This window comes from Rhineura floridana, chromosome 19 (assembly GCF_030035675.1).
Source record: "Rhineura floridana isolate rRhiFlo1 chromosome 19, rRhiFlo1.hap2, whole genome shotgun sequence".
NCBI lineage: Eukaryota > Metazoa > Chordata > Lepidosauria > Squamata > Rhineuridae > Rhineura > Rhineura floridana.
The window spans coordinates 23888696-23911026 of record NC_084498.1 but is presented as its reverse complement, the minus strand read 5'-3'; the positions used below and the strand labels follow the sequence as shown (position 1 = coordinate 23911026).

Sequence of the window (22331 nt, the reverse complement as noted above, 5' to 3'; positions counted from 1 at the left end):
TTTCATTTGTGGGTAAAAAATGTAGGCATAGAATGCTGCACTGACTGCGCTGTGGAATGTGAAGAGTTAGTTCATTGCATGGGACTGATGGTCTTCGCTTATTGCAAAATAATAAACAAACAAGCTCAAAAAATAAAAGTAGCCATGTTGGCCCACAAGAAAAAAAAAATCACATTAGGGCAATACTTTTTAATTAGGTCAACCAGAATATCACAAAATAGTGTAAAGGTTTTCAAGGTCTCCAGAACTCTTCATCTGGCTAGAAGGTAGAGAAATGGGACAGCTGGAGGGAGAATATTGGCTGATATTGAAGCCCTTGAGCCTGCATCTGGTCACAGTCTTAAAGACTAAATGGGTAAGGAGGTTGCAGACATTCAAATGAGGCTGCTTAGGTGCAGTGCAGGTATTGGGTTGCACAAAGGTCTCCTGGGACCAAGAGACATAACAATGGCTGACACACCTCCCCCCCCCCAATATCTCTGGAATCACAGAATTGGCATTACCCAGGTTTGTCTCCATTGTTGGGTGAAGCACACAGCATCCCTGGTAAGTGGAAAACAGGAAACAACATAGATTGCCTAGTTTCTCATAGCAAAGGAGGAAATTAATTTTGGGTGGTAAGTAGGAAGAAACTTAACGGGGGGGGGAATAGACTCAAGGATAGACCAGTAGATCTGTCTTTCAACTTAGCCCATGATGAAGGGGCAGGTTCCAACTGCCAGTAGCTGAAGGAGATTTAACTTTTATCCAGTTATGCTATTTGGCATTTTTAGTTTCTCAACAAACCCGATGATAGGGAGGAAGATGAGAACATATGAAATGTCTTTATTTGAAATGGAAAAGTATAAAATGTCTTAATGTGAAATCCTTTTCTAGTCTACCTCTCCTTATGAGCCCCAAACGTGCAATATTTTGGCACCATCCAGCTAAAGTTAAACATCTGGGTCCACTGATTTTTTTTTACAATGAAAGAGAATGTGATACTCTCTCTGGAGGCAAGGGGGCAAAAGTGCTTTAGTTTAGATTAATTGTGCACTTATAAAAAAGATGGAGAAGGTTTAGCTCAATGGTAGAGCTTCTGCCTTACATGCAGAAGACCCCAAGTTCAATCTCCAGCACCTCCAGATAGGGTTGGGAAGGACTCCTGCCTGAAACCCTGGAGAGTGCTGCCAGTATGTGTAGACACTGATAAGCTAGATGGACCAAGGCAGCTTCCTAGGTTCCTACTCCCTGTGGAGAAGGGGACAGATTGATAAGATTGTCATGAGCAGGGTCTTCAGGAGTCTTGGTAGCTACTCTGGGTGAAATTCCTACTCTCTGCTTGTTTTCATACTGTGGATAATGAGCATAGTGCAGAATTGAAAGTTCCTTAAAGGAAACATTTTCTGAAAACGCTGCCTTTTTTCCAGGCCAGCATCCCTCCCATTCAAGGTTTTCCCCTCAAAAATACGATGATGGAACATGTGAAACGTTCCAAACAAGTGAGTTTGTCAATGCTATGTCTTCTCCTCTGTAGGGTGTAACGTTTTTCATGCTTGACTCATCTCTGAGCCTCTTTATATGTATTAATTCATTTTCCTCTGGCATACAATTCGGTTGTTTTAACTGCGAAGTGACTTAACAGTTGTAGATATTCCACTAATGTTACCTTTGAGTAACATTATGCATGTGCATAAGAAGTAATTGGCTAGAGGTTTGAGGATCTTGGCAAAAGAAGATGTATTTAAGAAGGATGTCAATGTACTCTTGCAGATATTAATAGGATCTTTGGAGGTTGGGAGTCATGATGTGATGAGGTGTTACACTGGAGAATACGACTATAGAATTGTGAAGCAGTCTTAATGGTCTGTTAATGGCCTCTGATTTCTTTACATGTTCAAGGAGTGATGAAAGAGAATCCCTGGAAAAACCAGGAAAATCCTCTCTGATCACATACTTCATTACTGGGATATCATTGCTATTGGTAGAGTTCAGAGTTATTTGTGGTGGTTATTATTTTGATTGATTGATTGATATCCCACCCTTCCTCCCAGTAGGTAGGAGCCCAGAGTTGCTTTTGAACAGTAGATTTCAAACTGCATTCTGGGCATCGCTGGTTTCTCAGGAGCCTATCAAGGATTCCTCAATAAGACTGTTACTCATGGTCAAGTTTCTCTGTATGGCAGTTTCCCCTGCAGTGTGCCTCTACAAGATACTGTTGTCTGTGTTCTGTGGTGTGCCCTCAGTAGCCAATCAAATGGTTTTGGCCACTACTGATTTTGGCTATCCAAGTTGGGAGGGACTCAACTTCTGAGGCATTCAAAAAGAGTAGCCTTTCTCCTCCAAGTATTAAATTTATTAAGATTTTATCACAATATACAGTTGTAGACATAAAAGAAGGATTATAACTAAAAATAAACACAAATGTAAAAGTTATGAAAAGCAAGTGTGTCATGTGGTACAAAAGAGGCTTTGAATTATGTCAGTACCTGTTTTTAGTGGGATAAGTGCAAAGATAATAAGTTCCCTGAGGGTCAGTGTGATGTTGGGGAAGAGATCCCAGCTTTTCTAGCCCTGAGGCTAGAGGTGGAGAGGGGTGTGCTCTTGCTTTACACGGAACTTCTCCATTAGAGTAAAAAAAAAAAAGTACTTGCAAGTAACAAGGTGGCAAGGACATTTGAGGGACCCTGTTGAGTACCTGCGTGTTCAAGTACATCTGTGCACCCATAAGGGCTACCAGCTTTAAAAAAACAAAATCAATCTGATATTCTTAACATGTAGCATGGTAGAGAACTTCGTAATAAATCTTTGTAGAAAAGCCAAGAGCAATAACTGGCAATTGTGAAAGTTCAGTTTTATTGGTGACAGTATGCCAATGGGGTTATTCCCTCTGTACCGCACTTCTAACCCCACCAGTGAATGTCTATGACCACTGTGGTGCTCATGCAGTGCATCTTTGCAGATCTGCCAGTGGCAAGATGAAAAGAACAAAGTGAAGAACTAGAGGATTTGGTGTGTGTGTGTTTTTTTTTTTAAAGTGGTACTTGTAGGTTAGAGAGAGGCTTCTAACAGCATAGTTTGCAGGACAAGGCAAGGAGTCTGGCCAGCAGCTCATTCATTACTAAGAAGATGAGTCAGACCATATTTTTAGTTGGCCCCCTTAGCATTCCCTGACAAATTCGCAGGTCAGCTTGGGCATGTCAAAAAGCAGGCTGCAGTATTTCTTTCTGGCCAACTGCATCAGTGGTTCCCAAGAATAGCAGCTAACAGGATTACGCTTAGGCATCATTGGTCCCTCCGGCAAACTACCATAGTAATGGACGGGGTAAAGCACTGCAATAATGGAGTAAAGCATTCAACCCACTGGCTCAGTACAATCCAGTAGAGTAAGCCTCTGCCCTAGCAACTTCATAAAAAAGATCTGTGCTGGATCAGACCAAATGTCTACCTAGTTCTTGTACTCATTAGGATTCCAGTGGTCAACCAGGAATCAGCAACACTTGTATTGGTCTTTCTACGCGTGCCATGTTGGCAAAAAATGAACTACTACAGCTTGCTGTACTGGTGGTAGAACAGGAATTGTTAAATTGGATCACTTGCAAATACACTGATTGGGTTTCATTCTAATTATTGAGCTGGCTGAATCATTGCTGTGTCTGAGACAGGTTCTGAATCATCTGTGATAAGTCCTAATACTGTGGGAGTTGGTGTGTGACAATTGCCATATTTTGATTTCAGACATAACCATTCCCTCAGTGGAATTGTGGGTGGAGATAAGTGATGAGGAGGTATGGATGGAGGCATGGAAAATATTTCATTGACTGTCTGTCTTTTCTGTTACCTAAGTGAATATAGGGCCAATACTATATTGTCATGGACATCAACTTCTTTGGGTTTGTGGCATGTTTCAAACCAGATAAACAGTTATGGGCATCAAACACGCACATGCCACAAACAAGTACATACCACAACCTGTTGCATTGGCTACAACAGAATGCTTCTTTCAAGCCTAATTTCTGTGGGCTTACTTTGAATTGGTTGATTTGTTGGTTTTATTGTTTTAATTTTAAACAGACTATTTTACCATGTTAAATGTTAACTGTTTTTAGAACCTCCGGGTTGAAAAGCAGGATACAGATTGAAATGATAAATATTGCAGCCTTCAAAACTAGAGACTTGTCTTAAAAAGAAAACACTGACAGCTAGAAACAGGTCCATTTTTTGTACTGTATTTTTTTCCTAGGAGATCTGTGCAAGCCAAAAATTATGTTTTTATTTAGAAAAACATGTACCCCACCCTACTAGTCCATTTGCATCGCTCAGAGCAGTTTACAACAACTAAAAACCAAACAATCCCTTTTAAAAAATTGGCTTAAAAATGGAAACAAACCATCTGAGAATGTTTTTTTATGACATAAAGTATCATCTGCCTTGCAAGAGATGTTTGCCAGAATAGGAAAGTTTTAACCAGTCAGTGAAAACATGAGAGGGTCAGATGATTCTCTCAGGGTAAGGTAATCCACAACTTGCGTCTGGTCACTGAACAACCTATTTCTCAACCCAGTAGCTGCAAGGCTTGCAGGGTATTTGGGAAAGTTGTTTGCAGGTGTCTTCTACTGGATGAAGATTGAATATGCTGGTTGTTTTCTTTTGCACATGCGTGTGCAAGCATGCGCGCACATGCACTGTTCTTCAGTCTGCACTGATCCCATTGCAGATCCAAAGAGCTGATAATATCAGTCTGATCCATGAATGCCTGTCATCTTCCATGGAAAGTTGCGGCGGGCGGGGGGGGGGAATCGTGAAGGAATGGTAACTGAGTTTCTCAAATGCACCATGGTTGTGTGCTGCAGCACTGAGCCACTAGGCAGCTGCCATCTGTAGATGCATCCTGAGTTGTGCTTTGCAGACTTCAAACAATTGTCCTTCAGTAGACCTAATAGCAGCAGCAACAGCTTTCTTTGGCTGGGGCAAGGCTTTACATGGAAATGGATGATATTATGGATCAGTATATTAGACATTGCAAATTAGTGCAGAGCAGCCCTGTGTCTTCCTATAAATTACAAAGGTTTGTAAATAACAAAGATCTTTAAAATTTAACTCTGCTGTGCTAAAAGGGTTCAGATGTTAGATGGGCTCTGTAAGTGTAAGGATGATGGTGATATTTAGCATTTAAGAGTGTTCAAAGTGCTTCGCATATATTAGTTCAGCAGTCCTTTAAATGCTCCTGCAGGGTTTTGTCCCTATATCGCAGGTGGAGAATTGTGTGTTAGTACTTGTGTACACTGCCTACAGACTCAACATGGAAGGTGGTATAGAGCTGGCTGGTAGAGGGGGCAGGTGCAGGCAGAGGTATTGTGTAAAAGGGGAACATGCCTTTTTTCATGAATACTGTTTGTCTGCAGGCTTCCTCTTAATGTTTGTATGTATGCAAGTGCGTACAATTCTGATTCAGAAGCCAGCAAAATCCTTTTTGTTGCAAAATATGTGTAGGATTGGAGGCAAGAGGTTACTGTTGCCTTCAGTGCAGTGAAGGCCAGCCCTCCTTCCATGCTCCTGGTTTGCTGCTCATGGTAAGGCAAGAAACTGCCGCCTTTTGACCAGAGGTTATTAGGATGAAGTCTTGCCTTGTTTTCCACCTTCAGGTGTCTTCTTGCCAGATGGGAGAAGCATTGATTGAGGTGCAAAGGAAAGAAAGGCAAATAACAGAAGTGGCTCAGTGATGCTTGCTGCAAATGGCTCAAAAGTTGTCCACAGGCCAGCTGTGCTGACCAGTAACTGCTGATTTGTACAATGCATTTTCTGTTTTAATTCCTGCTGTTTTTCCCCACTCTGTAGGTTGGAAGATAAGAGTATATAGAGCTGAGGGAGACTACAGAAAAAGAAACTTAATCTTTCAATTGAAATGAGACTAGACCGTAGAGTATGGTTAATGCTACAGTTAGCCAGGTATGTTAAATTGCTATTCTTGTAACCCAGCTCTTATTCTCCTACCTTCCGTACTCTGTTTTTCAGTGATAGGGACCACAAAGGTGGAGACACTTCCACAATCCTCTAGCTCCGTCATGGATGAGACATGTTTAAAAATAATGGGAACATCTGTGACCAAACTCTATAAGTGTTACAGGCTTTACAACTACTATCCATGCATCTTCTGGGCTCAAAACCTTTTAAACCAAAAAAGTCTGTAATTTCCCCCCGTTTCCCATACATGTAGCTTTTGTTCAAGCTGGAAATCTCAGGGTTCTGAGTAAGCTGCTGCATGGATTTTTCATAAGAAAGCTAAATATGGTTTGGCGTTGATTTGTATTGTTTGTTTCACTTTTCTGTGTTACTGAATTTTATTGACTACTCGGACCTTCACTATGGAGCAGTGCAGCTAGATAATGATTAAATATTAATTATCTGGGTGTAGCTGTAGACAAGAACTTTTTTTAAAAAAAACTGATAGACAATGAAAGGTAGAGAGCAATATCTAGAAAAAATCGGGGCTATTAGTACAATATAGTTATGGCAACAATACTCCAGAAAAAACTCCTGGTTAATATATCGTCTTCACACAATATTATTATTATTATTATTATTATTATTATTATTATAGTTTGTTTATACCCCGCCTTATGGCCAAAAGGCCCTCAAGGCAGCTTACAAGAAAAACACAAATATAAAAATACATCAATAAAACAATATAAATTACAAAAATTAAATAACAAATAACATCATGAAAAATCAGTGATTACAACTTCCAGTGAAAATAAAGGGTGGTGCAGGCGCGTGGAGCAGCAGAAACATCTCAGGCTGCCCCGAACAAAGCTGTCAGTTGGTTCTCTCTCTTTCCTTCTATGCTTGCAAGTCCAGCACCTTCAGCTAAATTTCTGATCAGCTTCTCTGATGGCAAAATACGAGTAAGCTTTCCCCATCAGCCAGTCCCGCAGAAGCAGGGTGGGTCATGGCCTGGATGTCATTCCCCATCCGCCATAGCTGTAAATGGTGGCAGCGATGGTTGCCCCCCCACTTGGCGGCCATGTAGATATTCTTGGAGAAGGTGCACCCGCTGCCTCGCTGGATGAGGGCGAGCCACAGCGTACCTGCGACGGCGGTGGTGGCCAGGATGCTGAAGTTGGTGAGGGGATTGCAGGCATTGATGGCATTGAGCCCCTCCGGCAGCACCAGCACGCTGGTCACCCGCAGCAGGGGCAAGTCCTGCCTGTAGATGCCATTCTCGCCGGCACTCCACCCGCTCTGGTTGCTGCTGGGCATCTTCCACGAGACAATGCTGAGGAATACTTAAAATCTTGACGCTTCGTCAGCTGGGGGCTTCCTCTTGTTTAGAATTAAGTTAATGGTACAAGTACTTTATTGAAATGTTTTTCAATTAAGTTGTTGGTCAGTCCATCCCTTCCGCTGTAACGGTCACCTGCTCTCTGCGCAGCCATGTGCCGCTCTTGGTAACTGCTGCCATGCCAGTCAAGCTAGCATAATTTGATTTATTTCTCATTTCATACAAAATGTCCCTAGATGACATATATGCACAATTAAAAACAATCATCAAGTTTAACAATAAACAACTATACACTCCAAAAAGAGTACAGAAACAGCAATAAGCAGGATAATCACATTCCCTCAAATGCTTGGGAGGTCTGTCTCAACCTGGCACCGAAGAATGTTGATGCCAATAACACCAGGAAGGCCTCATCCTTTTAACACTATGCATGTCCATTCCGTGCAGCATCCTGACGAAATGTGATAGAGGAGTGAGAGGCAGAAGGCATTCAGGTAGATTCCTTGATGACTTATAGTAGCTGTGCTGCGGCTTCTGGCTCCCATTTGATTAACAGTGACTACAAAAGAGCATTTCCCCTCAAAACTAGGCTATTAGAATTGTGGATATAGATTTCCGTGTCTGTGTGTGGCTTACTGAGTTGTAGCAGGTAAGAGACTCTACTCTAAGCCACCATTTTTCATGCCCTTCCTCTGCCCATCCTCACAGCCATGATTATGCACCTTGCTACAGTAGGTGGGGCTCTGCTTCTAGTATGAACTAAAGTAGATCCTAACTCGCCTCTTTGATAGAGGTTACCCAGGTGGTGAATTCCTGGAAGAGACACCGAAAAAGGGACAGTAGCAATGGCAGTCGGGAGAAGACACAGAGGCCTGATGAGCCCCACAAACTGGCTGGCTGTGTTTCGTATACAGTGATACCTCAGTTAACAAATTCTCCAGGAACAAAGCTCTTTTTAAGGAAGGCCTTTTTAAAGGTAAAACTGACTGGCTTTGCTTTGCTATGGGATAACTTTCAAGCCTGCGCCTTTGTTTTAAGGTGAAACTGACCAGTCTATGCCTTGGCTTTGCAGGTGTGAAACTGACAATCCTGTGTGTTTGCTTTGCATTAAAGAGATCTCTTGCTTTCTCGCAGGGCTGGGGAGGGAAGTATCCAATACATTCTGAGGAGGGGAAGGAGTGGGAGTGAGTGAGTGCCAAGTAGGCACCCTTTAAAGCCCCTGCTAAAGCTGCCCCCACCATCTATGAGCTGGGTGTAGCAACCTACCCCTATTCTTTGCATGTTATTCCTACCTCTGGTACCAAAGTTTCTGTTAAAGAAGTAATGTCCAGGAATGCAACTACTTTGTTAACTGAGGTATTATTGTACCTTGTTCTGTCTTCTGGGCTTGGAGCACTTCATAGCAACTCTTGACTTATATCTACCTACCTACCTTATCCTTTCCCCCAAAGTGTCTTGTTTTTTTCCCAAGTGCCTGGCTGGTTTACCTGGGATTAGACGGTTATCCTGCCTGGAGTTTCTGATTCAAATGCTTATCAGATTGTTACCAGGCGTAGAGAAGTAAGTTGCCCCAGTTCAGGTGTGTGATGCCATTCATACTTCGCCCACCTCTAGTTTAGCTTTTCTCAACGCTTGCATCCTGCGGTCGTCTTTAAAAAATTGACTGGGTTCACATCCCATGGTGGAGGGTAGAGGATTACAGTCCTTTTGCCCAATATTTTTTTTTGCCAACTTTTCCACTTGTAAGTAGGGGAAGAAATCCCTCCCCCCAGCATTTATAAGAGATTCTACATGGCGACATCACATCTTTCTTTGGGTTTTGTGTGCCTAAGCGCATGTGCCTCAAAGACCTGCTGCTGGAGTGGCATTTTGACTATTATTCATAGGGAATTGTAATAGGGAATTATGAAATGTCATGAAATTGTACCATGAAATGTCATGTTTGGCAATAAGATAGCTACAATCATAACTTTTAGGGAACTCAGGATGGCAACAGAAAGAGCACCAGTTGGAGGAGCAACAGCAATATTTAAGGCTTGGGGAGTAGACATTTTTAATATCCTCATTCCTTCCACAACTTCAGTCACCACTGCAGCTAGGAAGAGCCAAGAACCACAAACTCTCCAGCAGCCTAAGAGGAGGTGCTCTAACCTCAGGGACAAAATTGAGGGGAGGGGGCTATTTTCCATGTGGTCACCATGGAACATTTTTAAAAAGCAGTTGTTGGGAACAGAGTGTCTTTGTCTTTCATCACCCGCCTTTTTCTTTTTTTAACACGTCTGTTCATCTGAATCTATTTTTATTAAGCTGCTGTGAAAGCCTGTTGTCAAACAAAAAAGCAGGATACAGATATTCCAAATTTAAATAAATAGAAAGCTCTCAGGACGCCTTTTGAGACAGAACAGTGGAACACGTGACTCTCCAGATGCTGTTGGACTCCAGCTCCCATCATCCCAGACACTATGGCCAAAGGTCAAAGATGATCCAAGTTGTAGTCTAGCAACATCTGGAGGGCCACAGGTCCTCAGTTTAGGAGAACATGGAAAAGTACCCTTCCCTCCCAAAAAAAAGTTTTCTTGAATCTGTGCATGTATAAAAATGGTCAGAAAAATTGTTTAACTTTCCACAAATCCTCCCCCCCCCCAGGTTCTGAATTGCTACCAGTGGACTCCATTGTCAATGACGGAAGAAACTGACTGGGAATTGGAGGTGGGGACAAGGTCTTAATACTGTTCAACATGCGCAAAGGGATGCCAAAAGACCCAGATGCAGCTGACCTGTTCTACAAAGATGATCCTCAGGAACTATTTGTGGGTTTACATGAAATTGGACATGGAAGTTTTGGAGCAGTTTACTTTGTAAGTAGGGGGTGTTTTTGCTTTACATTCCATACTGCTGCAAAACAAAACAATATCTCTTTTTGTAGCAATAAGCATGTTTCATCTGAGGAAGAGATTTTTCTCCATTAGTCAAGGCTGTTTGTTCCTTTCTCTCCCTCCTCCACAATCCTTATATGGCATCCATTATGCAGATAAAGAAAATTTATACAGGTTTATTTCTGTTTTTTGTTGCTTGCTTTGCTGTGTGTGTGTTTTGATAACAACTCAGTGACTATATAAGGTCAACCTTACACAATCAGTGGCAAGCATGGGCCTGGGAATTCTGGCCTCTGCAGAGGGCAGAGTGATGGCTCCCATTTGCATGGGAGAGAGAAACAGTGGGTGGAAGTCTATGCTTGATCTTAAAAGTGGTGAGGGGAAAGCAGGGGGAATGTGTTGCATGGAAGAAAGATTTAGCAGATACGTACATACATAACATTTCTCCCCTGTAAATCTACTTCCGCTTGAGATTCACAGTAGAGAAGCATTAACTGGGATTCCAGGACCCACGTTTGTTGCCAAACTTGTTGCTTGGCCCTCATAGTAACTGGGCTGCCAAAATATTCCAAATTGCCACTCTGAAAGTGAACAAGAGCTTCCCCATCTGGCCAATGGATATCTTGTTGAAAAGTCCCTCTGTGCCTGGTGATGATTCCTCCTGAAGCGTGTGCACACGTTGGCACATGCATGTTCCGTGTGTTGGTGGTCTCCTCCCGATTGCGGATGACTGGTGGGGGCAAAGTCTGAGAGACTGCAGCTTGTCTAACCATGGGTGACTTGACTTGTGACCCTCCAGGTGATGTTGGGCTGTAGCTTCCATCAGTCCCAGCCAGCATAGTCAGTGTTAGGGATGACTGGAGTCCAAGAACAACTGGAGGGCCACAAGGTAGCCATCCCTGCTTTTTAAGAGAGCTTCACAACATAGTTTCCTGTTTCGGATGCTTTCGGTTGCAAAAGATGGCTGACTGTGCTGTCTAATGAAGCTGACCCAGTTTTATAAATAAAGTAGATTGAACATTAGTTTCTCTGTGTTGCAGAAATGATGTAGTATTTCCTTGATAACGAGGCAGTGCCAGTTAGAGCAGCTTGTCGCACAGCATTATTTACAGTCTGTCTGAGCCTGTTATTTAACTGTAAGATGTCTCAAAGCTGTGGATTAGTCCTTCAAGGAAAGTAGAGAGAGCCCTGCTGCTTTAATCATTTAAAGCTCCACCAGATAACACCAAGGAAGAGTGTTTTGCAGGGAGCAATTCTTCTCCTCCTCCCAGCCAAGGAGATCACACCAAGCAGTCTATTGCCACACCTTTCTCAGCTTCTTCTGGAGCTAGGCGTAGCTTATTTTAAGAAGTCAGCGTAGAAAAAAAAATCATCAGATATTACTAGCACCAGAGAAAGTGCTTTGGGAGGCTTTCAAATAAAGCTTCGTTTTTATTAGTAGAATAGTATAGAACCACTGACTCACTTGAACCAATAAATAGCACTCACCGGACATAAGCTGCTAACTTTCCAAGGTTCTGTTTTATTTAAATTTCTACTTGAAGGCTTAGTATAGGTGACTACTGGAAATGTAATGGGACTCTTTATGTTTTTAAGAAGTTCTATTTAAATGCTATATAATTTTTAAAAATCAGACACACACTCCAACATTTGGAGTGCTGGGGATGTTGAATTGGGGGTTCTGGCAGTAAGACCCATGCATCTAACTCTCTTCTACTGTGGAAGGGTGCCAGAAGGAAGATCCACAGGCTTTCTGTTCTGCACACTTGGATATTATCTATTTATTTATGTATATGCATCCCACCCTTCTATATACTACAGGGCAGAAGTGCCATGCCTCTTGAGTACCAGTTGCTGGGGAACAAGAGCAGAGAGGGCAATTGCCCTCTTGTCCTCCTTGTGGTTTTCCCATAGGCGGCATCTGGTTGGCCACTCTGAGCAACAAGATGCTCGGCTAGATAGGCCTTTGGCTTCCTCATCCACCTGCCCTGCTTCACCTCTGCCAGTCTGCTACCAGCTCTGATGCCACCTACCATCCTAATCCCAGTTTCCAAAAGCCAGCCCTAAATAGAGAGGTTTTGCAGTGCTTCCAAAAGACATTGGGACTGGCTCGAGTTGGTTGAGTCTTCACTAGGAAAGGGAGTTGCACAGTTATCACACAACTGTTGAAAAACTTTAGAGCATTGTCCTTGCTCTTCAGATGGCCATAATCAATCGTTATCATTTGGCTGGTGTTAATTATTGGAGCAGAAGAGAGGATGTGGTCTCTATGGTGGTGAGGGCCGACCTCAGGGACAGCATCCAGCACAGCCAGGTGATTTTGAGCTTCCATTGCAAGCTTTCCTGCTTGGTGGAGTGGCAAATGCTTGTGCAGGAAAACTACTGTTCAGGCCAGAAGCAGCAGTTGAGAGACATGTGCCATTTCCATTCTGCAGGTACCCATCCTTACACAGTGGCCTGTGAGTCTGCTGTCACTTGTTGTCTCCCTGCCCCCACCCACCCGAAGCAGCTTAATTATATTGTCTATGGCCCTCCTCAGAAGTTGCCCTAAGGATATGTGGGAGAGAACAATAGGAGATTTCAAAGTTAACGTTTCACTCCTGAACTATCGATTCCAGGCTGTGGCAAGTGATGCTGCTGCTTTCATTGAAGGGCACTGATTCTCTGGAATTCCATTCAAGAACCAGAGAATGTAGCAGACCTATGCAGGCTTTGGGCTACTTCTGTGGTAGATTTTGTGCTGATGGCTTCTAGTATAACTCCTTATGCGGAGCTAACTGGGCACTTTGTCAGGAAGGGTGTCTCCAGGATGAATCTGTTTCCTTGGGAAAATGAGAAATCTGACACTTTTTTGACTTCTACCTTCTCATCTACCCTTCCATTTCTAGGCCACCAATGCCCGCACCAATGAGGTGGTGGCAGTCAAGAAGATGTCCTACAGTGGGAAGCAAACAAATGAGGTAAGAAGGACAAATAACGACTCTGCAAATGCGAGCCCCCAATTGCACAACAATGCTACCTCAGCATTACAACAGCGAAGCAGATTGTTCTGTGTTGTTGGCTTTATTAATTTATGTATCACTTAATACCAAAACATGCTTCTAAGCACTTTATAGAAGCAGGTAACCCTACCCTTGTAGAGACGCTTCTTCAAAAAGTGTTTCCAATACAAACAGTTCAAAGAGAGGAGGAGCCAAAATTGCTGGTCTCCTTTGTGTTCTCCTGCTGCTGCCAAACTTGATCTTAGAATAAGGTTTCTTCCTCTTTTAAACAGAAATGGCAAGATATTATCAAGGAAGTCAGATTTCTACAACAGCTAAAGCATCCCAACACCATAGAATACAAGGGTTGTTACTTGAAAGAGCACACTGCCTGGGTAAGTTTAAGTTGCGCTGGATTTCAAATCCTACAGGCTGTTGAGAAACTGCTGTTTCTTGGATGTGAATGCTGAATGCTTCAATTGTCCCAGGCTGCCATTTATTTTTAAAGGCTGTAGGCCACTAAGCCTAACATCAGTAATATGTAATAGAAACTGGAAATGCTTACAGGGGTTGGGGTTCACAGCTAGGTTGTTGGAGCCTTGTTTGGGTGCCCCGTTTCTGTGGCATAAAACTGTGAAGGACTGACATGCATTTCTAAACACAGTGGATGGCACATCAAAGACCTGTGGCCAGCAAGAACCTCATGGATGGATACCTCCAGAGTGTTCAGGAAGGCATGCCTGGCCTTTATGTTTTGCATCCCTGGCTGTTGCTTCTCAGCATATGTAAGCTCTGTGTGTGCATGTGTGTGGACACACACACACTTTGTAGTGAATCGCTCCATGGGGCTACAGGTGGATTTCATTCTCTGGGGACCAGTTTACACACACCTGAAATCATATGGTAAAGCTTTTCTGACCTGCCAGTTCCACTTCAGACTACAACTAAGGAGGTTCACATTTGAATGCTCTCCTACAGGAGGAAAAGATTCCATCACATAGGAAAAATAGCATGTCAGGGAGAAAGCAGCATTGAAGCTTGTGGGGTGTGTGGAACGTTAAAATATGGAACCTTCCCTCTGCAACCTGAAATGGTACATTCTGAATAAATCTTTACCATATTGTTTCTGCTAACTGTATAATCAAACCCTAATTCCTGCCTTTGTTCCCACTATGTGTTGACCCCATAAGGTCATGTGTTGTGAAGTGCCATCAATTTCACCTGTTTGAAGCCTGAGAGATGGAAAGTGGAGAGAGTTGTCTAGTGTAGCCATGACAAAACAAAATTAACATTTGTAATTTTTAAGCAGCCCTAAATATTGCTAAAATGTGTCTAGGCAGAGACTAGAACTCTCAGTTTTCTAGGTCACTGCAAATTCTTTTGGCATACTACGTTACAAGCTTACAGTTGTTGTAAACCACTTTAATTATCATGGCTTCTTTCCAAGCATTCCTGGGAATTATAGTTTGAGGTTGCTCAGACTTTGTATTAAAAATTCCACCTCCCACAATACAACATTTTCCAGGCTTCAAAGTCCACAGTGCAGATACAGTCCTTACAATGTGTTCTTGATCTTTTGGTGAATTATTATTCCGCTTGATCACTATAATCTTTTAATGACTATATGTATTTCCACCTGTTGCAGTTAGTAATGGAGTACTGCTTAGGATCCGCATCGGATTTGTTGGAAGGTAAGCCTTGAAATTTCCTACCATGTTTCTTTGTTAACATAGCTGTGTTTTTTTAGGAGAGGCACTTCCCTTCCCACAAAGCATTTCATAGGTGACTGATAGTTCAGTCTAATTCTTTACTTTTTGATATATGAACAGCGTCTATCACTTGCAGTGCCTTCACATCTGACTGGCTGAAGCTTTTCAGTATTCCAGTAGCGGGATCGCAATCCTGAGCCTGCATGGAATTGGGCTAAAGCAAGCCATGGCTGTGAATTCATGGCTTTTCATCCTTGGTTTCTGGTTTAGAACTTCCTGCGGAGGAAGGTCACTGTGACAATGGAGAGAAGCGGGCATTGGCCAAGGCCCTGTGCTCCCTCCTCCCCACAGCCTGCTGTCAAATTCTGCATTGTCACAGATTCTGCAAATCCATAGGCATGCTGTGTCATCTTAGGTTACTCATGAAACATAGGAAGCTCCCTTATACTGAGTCAGATCCTTGGTGCATGTAGCTCACTAGCAACAGCTTTCCAGGGTTCCAGACTGGAGACATTCCCATCCCTACTTGGAAATGCTGGGAACTGAACCGGAGACCTTGTGCATGCAGAGCTGATGCTCTACTACTGAGCTATCAACTGAGAAGCCAAAAGGCACCATTCAATCAACTAGGTTTGGCCCAGTAGCCCCCAGTTGCTTATTCTTACCTTGTAGGTCATTTCCTCGCACATGTTGTATGCACAAGTAACTATGGTTGCAAGAAAAGCGGGGACAAAGTGTAAAGAGGATTGCTCTGGTTTTTCACTCGTGCCTCTTTACTTCTTGCGGTGGACATAGATGGAGCTGAATATGTACAGGTGTACAAAATATGATGAAGAAAAGGTGTGGAAGAGGGTGATGTCAAATGCATTTCATTTTTGCTCTGGGGTGGGTTTTGAGGGAAAACTTGGTGGAAGAGAGGCATGGCACAGTGTTGGTGTTCGAGGAGGGAGTTCCAGGCATAAGGGACATTGGGGAGGAAGAGCAGAATTGCTCCAAAAACTTTTGGGCAATTGAGGATGGTAGGGTGGAGAAAAGATTGCAGGCAGGAACATAAAGGCAGCCAGGGCCATACGATGGGTCCCCTTTTCAGCTTTTTGTGCTTTGAGCGCCTTCTCAGATCTCTCCTCCTGTGTAGAAGAGGGTGCCTGTCTGTGTGGACATTATCGCCCATGCATAAGGCAGTCTATGGGCAGAGTATATGCATTCCTTCCTGCCCTAACATTGCACGAAACGAGTATTTGTCCAATTTTTCATTTTTTCTCCCCCCCCTCCCCCATCCAGTTCACAAGAAGCCACTTCAGGAAGTGGAGATAGCTGCCATTACCGATGGTGCCTTGCAGGGGCTGGCCTATCTGCATTCTCATTGTAAGATACATAGGTAAGAGCATGACTATTATGTATAACTATTTTAGTTTGCATTGCTCCATTTTACTGGAGGAAGTGGTATCCAAACTGCTTCAGATACCCCTTGTTGTCCCCTTTCCCCACAAAGGATCAGGTTCACCGTCTGGGAGCACTAATAGATCCAGCTTCCCTCTTTGGATGTCCAAGAGGCATTTGCAGGATGAATCACCTTTCATTAGCTAAGGTTGGTGTCCCCAGTGGTGACCCCTCCTGGCCAAAGAAACCCAGCTGCTGCTGTTCATTCATTGGTAACATCCAAAAGTGGACTACTGCTCTGCTTTATGCAACTGGCTTCTGTTGAAGACTACTACACTTGTTCCAAAATACAGCTGCTCAATTGTTGGCTGGGACCAGTTGAATCGAACTTGCCAATTGGCATCTTGCCAATTTTTAAGTAACTTCATTTAAAGCCTTATAAGGCTTGGGACCCAGACATCTAAAGGGTCAAAGCTTAAGGTCATAAGATTTGTTACCTCCCTTTCCCCATAAGACCCCAGGATGGGTTCCAACAACAGAATATACGATTATAAAAATAACTAGAACAATTATGATTATAAAACACATGGAACCATTCTAAATGGAACAGAACTATATGAATTCAGAAGAAGATTGTTTTAGATGTGTTTTGATGCTAGTGTCGGGGGGGTTGTCTTACTATTTAATTATTCATTGGAATGTATCCTGGAGTTGTGAAACTGAAGGGGCAGGATATTATATGATGATGGCTTATAAAATGTGGGATATGATGATGATAAAGTTAGCAGTCTATGAAGTTATGCAAAAGGAAATGTGAGCCACAATCATATTACAGGATAAGTAGAGGCATGAGAGAACCTGACCTAACAAGATGATTTGTTCCAGAATTTATAGAAACAATAAAAGTGATCTTAATAACATATTGGGGATTGTATCCACTAAATCGGGGTAGCCAAAGTAGAGCCCTCCGGATGTTTTCAGTTCCCATCAGCCCCAAATAGAACGGCCAGTGACATCAGATGATAGTCCAACAACATCTGGAGGGCACCACGTTGGCTACCCCATGTTGTGTAGTTTGAGTTTGTGGTGTGTTGGTTATAGGAACATAATTTCATTATGAGTTGATGGCATCTTGCTAACTGAGGCCCTGCAGTATGCTCATATAACATGAAGCATATAGATACAATGTCCAAATTTGATTCCCCCTCCCCCACTTTCTTCCGCCTTTAAATTTCAAGCAGTAATGGATTAGATTGCCCCTATCCTGAACTATGTGCTGGTTTCCCACCATCTTTCACAAAGGTTAGTGTTCTATTTCCTATCAAACTCACCTCGGTCCAAACTCTGCCATGCTTGAGAATGTGGTCATTCTGCTCTTACCATAGAATCAAAGCTTTTTCCTTTTATGTAGCTTTGCCTGTGCCTTTGACTTGCACACAGAATAAGATGAACTGGATAAGAAGAAAACTTGCCTGCATATTTGGCTGCTGCACATAAAGAGACTTAATTGCGGTTGCCTTTTGCTTATGTCTCACCTTGGCACTGAAGAAAACCGTTGAAATGCACAGTAAAGGGAAGGTATCCTTGGGATTGCGGGCTAGATGAGAAGCACTGAAGAATGACCTCGAAGCTTCTAGTGGCTTAGCCCTGTTGATAGCCTGGGAGGGTAGCTTAAAACTGCAGGGGACTTATTTCATATTACAAAGAAACTCCTTTTGAAACAATGACTGCCATTTTCTTCTTGTATACAAAAGGGATATTAAAGCAGGAAACATTCTCCTAACTGAGCCGGGTCAGGTGAAGCTAGCTGATTTTGGGTCTGCATCCATAGCCTCTCCTGCCAATTCCTTTGTGGGGACACCTTATTGGTAAGTGAAGCTGGAGTACAATTTTCTGTTACCCTTTCATGGGGTGCTTTCTATGTGTGTGTTTTTTTAAAAAAAACCCAGAAAACTTTGATCCAGCTTATAAATACAATCCTGACCTTTCAGGTTAAACTCTCCACCATACAATTTGCTACCCAATTTTTTAGTAGCTCAGGAGACACAGTCTCAGGGAGAAAAATAGCAAGAGTCTCAAACGCTGAATACAGGTGCACAGCATTCATGCTGTTGTCACTGGCTCTTATTGGTGCTGCCTATTGCATCCCTGCAGTGTACAGTACAAGCCATCAAAACCATTCCTCCCCCCCCGGCTTAACAGTGAGCTCTTGCACATACCAAAATCTCCTGGGATTTTCTCCTGCAATGAACCTCTTTGATTACCCTGCTCCTTGTACAGCTCATGCACGAGGACTTCCAATGGATGGTCACCTTTAGTTGTCATCTTCTTATAATCATCCTTCTGGTTTTAGTAGCATCTAAATCTGCCTCCTGAGACCACAGTCTCTTTTCTTGCTTTGTAGGGTCTCCTTTCTGTGGGAAAGTCTGCTCTAGGCTCCATCTGCCGGTGAGATAGTTTCTGTGAGTTGTGGAGCAAGGCCTTTTCACTATAGCACCAGAGTTAGGGAACTCCCATCTTATAGGTTAACCTGCCAGAGCAAAATCCAACACTTGCGGCCCTCCAGATGTTGACTCTAGCTCGCATTTGGCCCAGCCAGCAAGGCTGATGGTCAGGGATATAATAGGAGCTGAACATATGATGGGCCACAGTATCCCCATCTGTTAGGTGGTAGACTTTGCTAGCCTGAATATTCTGAAACGGGCTCTCTGCCTACTGAATGTTCTAAATTTGCAGAAACTGCCTTGGGTGTCTAGAAAAGCAAAGACAGGGTCCAAGTTATAGTAAATAGTACAGTGTTCAAAATACTCCATATGCTGCAAGGTAGGCCAATATAATCACTTCCATAATGTAGATAGGGGTGGGCTTGAGGCTCTGTGTGGCTTGCCTAAAGCCCTAGTGACTTTATGGTAGAGGCAAAGTTTAAACAGGGGAATTCCTGATTTCACAGGTCACTTGTTTTCACTGGCCCACTTGAAACCACAGTTTAGTTTAACTATGGCTTAAAGGTGAGCATGTGATATGCTGGTGCATGTTGAGAAAATCATGGCCACATTGGTCCTTCCTTGCTCCTGTGCTACCAAGAGCTAAGGCATGATTTGGCTTCGTGTTGCAGTTGCACCTGGGCTTATGGTTTGTTTCTCAAAACAAACCATTAGCTATAAGCTAAGAAGAAACCTTGGTTACAGGCTGTGGTTTGGAGAGAGACAACACGACCCTTGGTTTGGATGTAATGCTAGGCCAAACCATGGCTTAACCCCCAGGAGCAGCAGAGGAGCAAAGCAGCCATGATTCTCTGTGCACCAGCATGCTGCATGTTCACCTTTAAACCATACGCTTAACTGTGGTTTCAAGTGGCATGCAAATGAGGCCACTCCCAGTTACGTGCCAGTGACTGAGAGCACTCGTGAGAGCAGAGCCTTATTACCTGTGCCTTCACTTGGCTGGAAAGGACCAGAGCTGGGCTTTCTTTTTCTCTTGGAATGTGTCCATGACTGTCCACTCTCTCTTGGTCTGACACTTATCTGCAAACCTAGAATCTAACCCAAGGGATCCTTGTAGAAAGGATGCCTTTTGCATAAATAGATGAAGCAGGTCCTTTGTGTTGGGGCTTGTTGCACAGTTGTTGTGGGCACACAGGAGTTGGTGGGGACCAAGCACAACATGAAGCTGTGCTTGTGCATGGGAGGGGGGAGGCATACGGACTGCAGGAGCTGAGTGTGTGTGCACATGTATATATGTACATATGTATGCATTCCCTCTTCAAAACCAGCTGTGTAGATGTGTCCCTCGTGTGGATTTTCCTGCTGTTCTGCCTTGTACCTCCTTTTTTATCTTAGACCCCCACACACACCTTTGCCCACTGTGCTCCAGATCCCCTTGTTTCTTTCATAGCTGCACTCCCAGGCTGAGCATCTCCAAGAAAACACTGTTGGTGTGTCAATGGGAAAACTCACCGTCTCTGGTGAGACTGAAATTGGACCCTTAGGACCCTTTTTCAGGACCCTTTCAGTCCCTGCTGGCTGACTCCAGGTACAACGCCACTGAGGTTGGTGTGGGTCACCCATCGGCCAGCATGTTGCGCTAGCAGCAGATCATTAGGTTGCCCTTTTTTTTGTTTTTGCGCTCTGCTCATACTCCCTTACCATCACCTCTGGAAGAAGTTTTAGCTAAGCAGGCGAGTGTTGTTGTCGTCGTCGTTGTTGCTTTTTCCAGCATGGCTTAATTTTGCTCCATGCTGATTCTTTTTAAGTTCTGGGGCTGCTGTGATGGTGAAGATGACTTGCAGGGTGTGTGTGTGGTGGTGGTGGTGGGGAAGCAGTGCCCCCCTCCTGTCTGCTGTGGGTTTAGCTTTTTGTGTTGTGTAATCTGCACTCTTTGTATTCCTGCGTGGTAGGATGGCCCCTGAGGTAATCCTGGCTATGGATGAAGGCCAATATGACGGAAAGGTAGATGTTTGGTCTCTGGGAATCACATGCATAGAGTTAGGTGAGTAAATGGACACATCCTGCATATCTCCAGACTCTCTTATAACTCATAAAGTATTCTCCCCGCCCCCTTGCAAAAAGTAAATACATCAGTATATTTCTTCCACACTTCAATTCAGTAAGATTGCTAGGAATTGGAGTCACCTTGTGGGCTCCCAGGTGGCCATCCCTGTTGATGCTACAACATTTCTGTTGTGGTTTTTTCCTGGAGGTGAGATGAAGACAGCACTTTAAAACTCTCATGTGTGAGAGAGAGAAAGCTAGTTATTTTACAGCAGTAGCCTAAGCAAAATAAGTTTTGAACATGGGAGACTAGAATAGAATCGAGGCATTAGGTCTTCTGCAGTCACATGGTGAGCATATGTAATGTGATGTCAGGTACAGGGCTTGGCATCTTGAGTAACTCTGCTGGATTTCTGTGTAGCCAGTAAATTCTTAGAAGCTGAAAAGGGCCTAAGAAGACTTGCAGCAGTTACCATTAGAGGCTGGAGCTTTGGGGATCTGCAGAGCTCCTTGCCTCCTCCCCGTGGTTAGAAATGACACCAGATTAGCAGATATATACTAATTTGCTTCCTTTGTACTGTTTAGGTTTGCTTGTTGCATTGTGCAGATTGTCTGGTTGCAAAAATTGGTGGTTGGTTGGTTGGCTTAGTTAAGTACTGCAAAGTACTCTCAATCCTGACTATGATCAGTAGGAAGTGAGGGGAAAGAAACAAGTAAAGCAGGCATTAACAGTATCTTTGTGTGATTAGTAAGGAGAGAGGAATCAGGATCATATGTATGCTGCCACTGATTTGGGCACACAATTCATTCTCTATAGAACTTCAGTTTCCCTTTTTTAACACAAGCAAATATATAGGCCTTATGACTTTAGAGAGGCTCATTTTTTTTTTTTTAGAAAACAAAACTATACCTTACCTTTAAAAATGTAAGAAGAGCCTCCTGGATCAGGCTAATGGCCCAGCTAGTCCAGCATCCTGTCCTCACATTGGCCAACCAGATGCCCATGGGAAGCCCACAACTGGGCTGATGGGAGTTGTAGTTCAAAAAAGCAACTTTTCCAAGCTCTGAGCAGGACAAGAGCACTGTCCCCTCCTGCGGTTTCCAGCAACTGGCATTCAGAAGCATGCCGCTTCTAAAACCTCAAAAAGTCCCTAGGCGGGTTTACAAAGCTAAAACTTTTAATATATATATAAAGTAGAATTTAGGAACCTACAACAACGTAATAACAAGCAGGAGCAGTATTGGAATAGACGATTTTTTAAAAATTGAAGGATCTCAAGTGCCTGGGAAAGCAAAAATGTTTTGATGCCTATAAGTGGTCCACCATGGCTCAGATGCATAGCTTGTAATGATAGAAACAGTTTGTGGGCCCAAGCCTGCACAACTCCCTCCCAACTGAGATTAGACAGACACTCTCTTTGTTGAACTTCAGACTTCCTTGTTCTAGCAGGCATTTTAAGGCAGTGTTTAGTCTTAGGATAAATTGTTATTCTTTTATTTTCTGTGTGTTTTCTTAGCTTAGAAATGCTTATGATTTAGTGGTATATAAATAACTAGCTAAAGGTATCTTAAACAAATGAATACATTCCACTTGGAATTACTGCAAAGTGTTATGGGTAGGGCTGCCTTCAAAA

The 22331-nt window shown here is 43.2% G+C and overlaps 1 protein-coding gene across 7 annotated transcripts in view; it reads left to right on the top strand.

The window, feature by feature from the left end:
* Nucleotides 1-22331, top strand: part of TAOK3 (TAO kinase 3) — a 108816-nt gene that overhangs the window by 24295 nt on the left and 62190 nt on the right. For 3 of the 7 annotated variants that reach the window (XM_061602527.1, XM_061602532.1, XM_061602526.1), the window contains exons 2-9: nt 5818-5928; nt 9908-10119; nt 13026-13097; nt 13412-13513; nt 14764-14809; nt 16109-16205; nt 17962-18075; nt 20604-20695. In XM_061602527.1, the coding sequence (XP_061458511.1) occupies nt 10000-10119; nt 13026-13097; nt 13412-13513; nt 14764-14809; nt 16109-16205; nt 17962-18075; nt 20604-20695 (643 nt within the window). In that variant the 5' untranslated portion in view covers nt 5818-5928; nt 9908-9999. Of the gene's footprint in view, nt 1-1463; nt 1482-5817; nt 5929-7732; nt 7756-9907; nt 10120-13025; nt 13098-13411; nt 13514-14763; nt 14810-16108; nt 16206-17961; nt 18076-20603; nt 20696-22331 lie in introns of those variants that run through there. The other 4 variants (XM_061602530.1, XM_061602528.1, XM_061602529.1 and 1 more) reach the window with 3 other exon arrangements.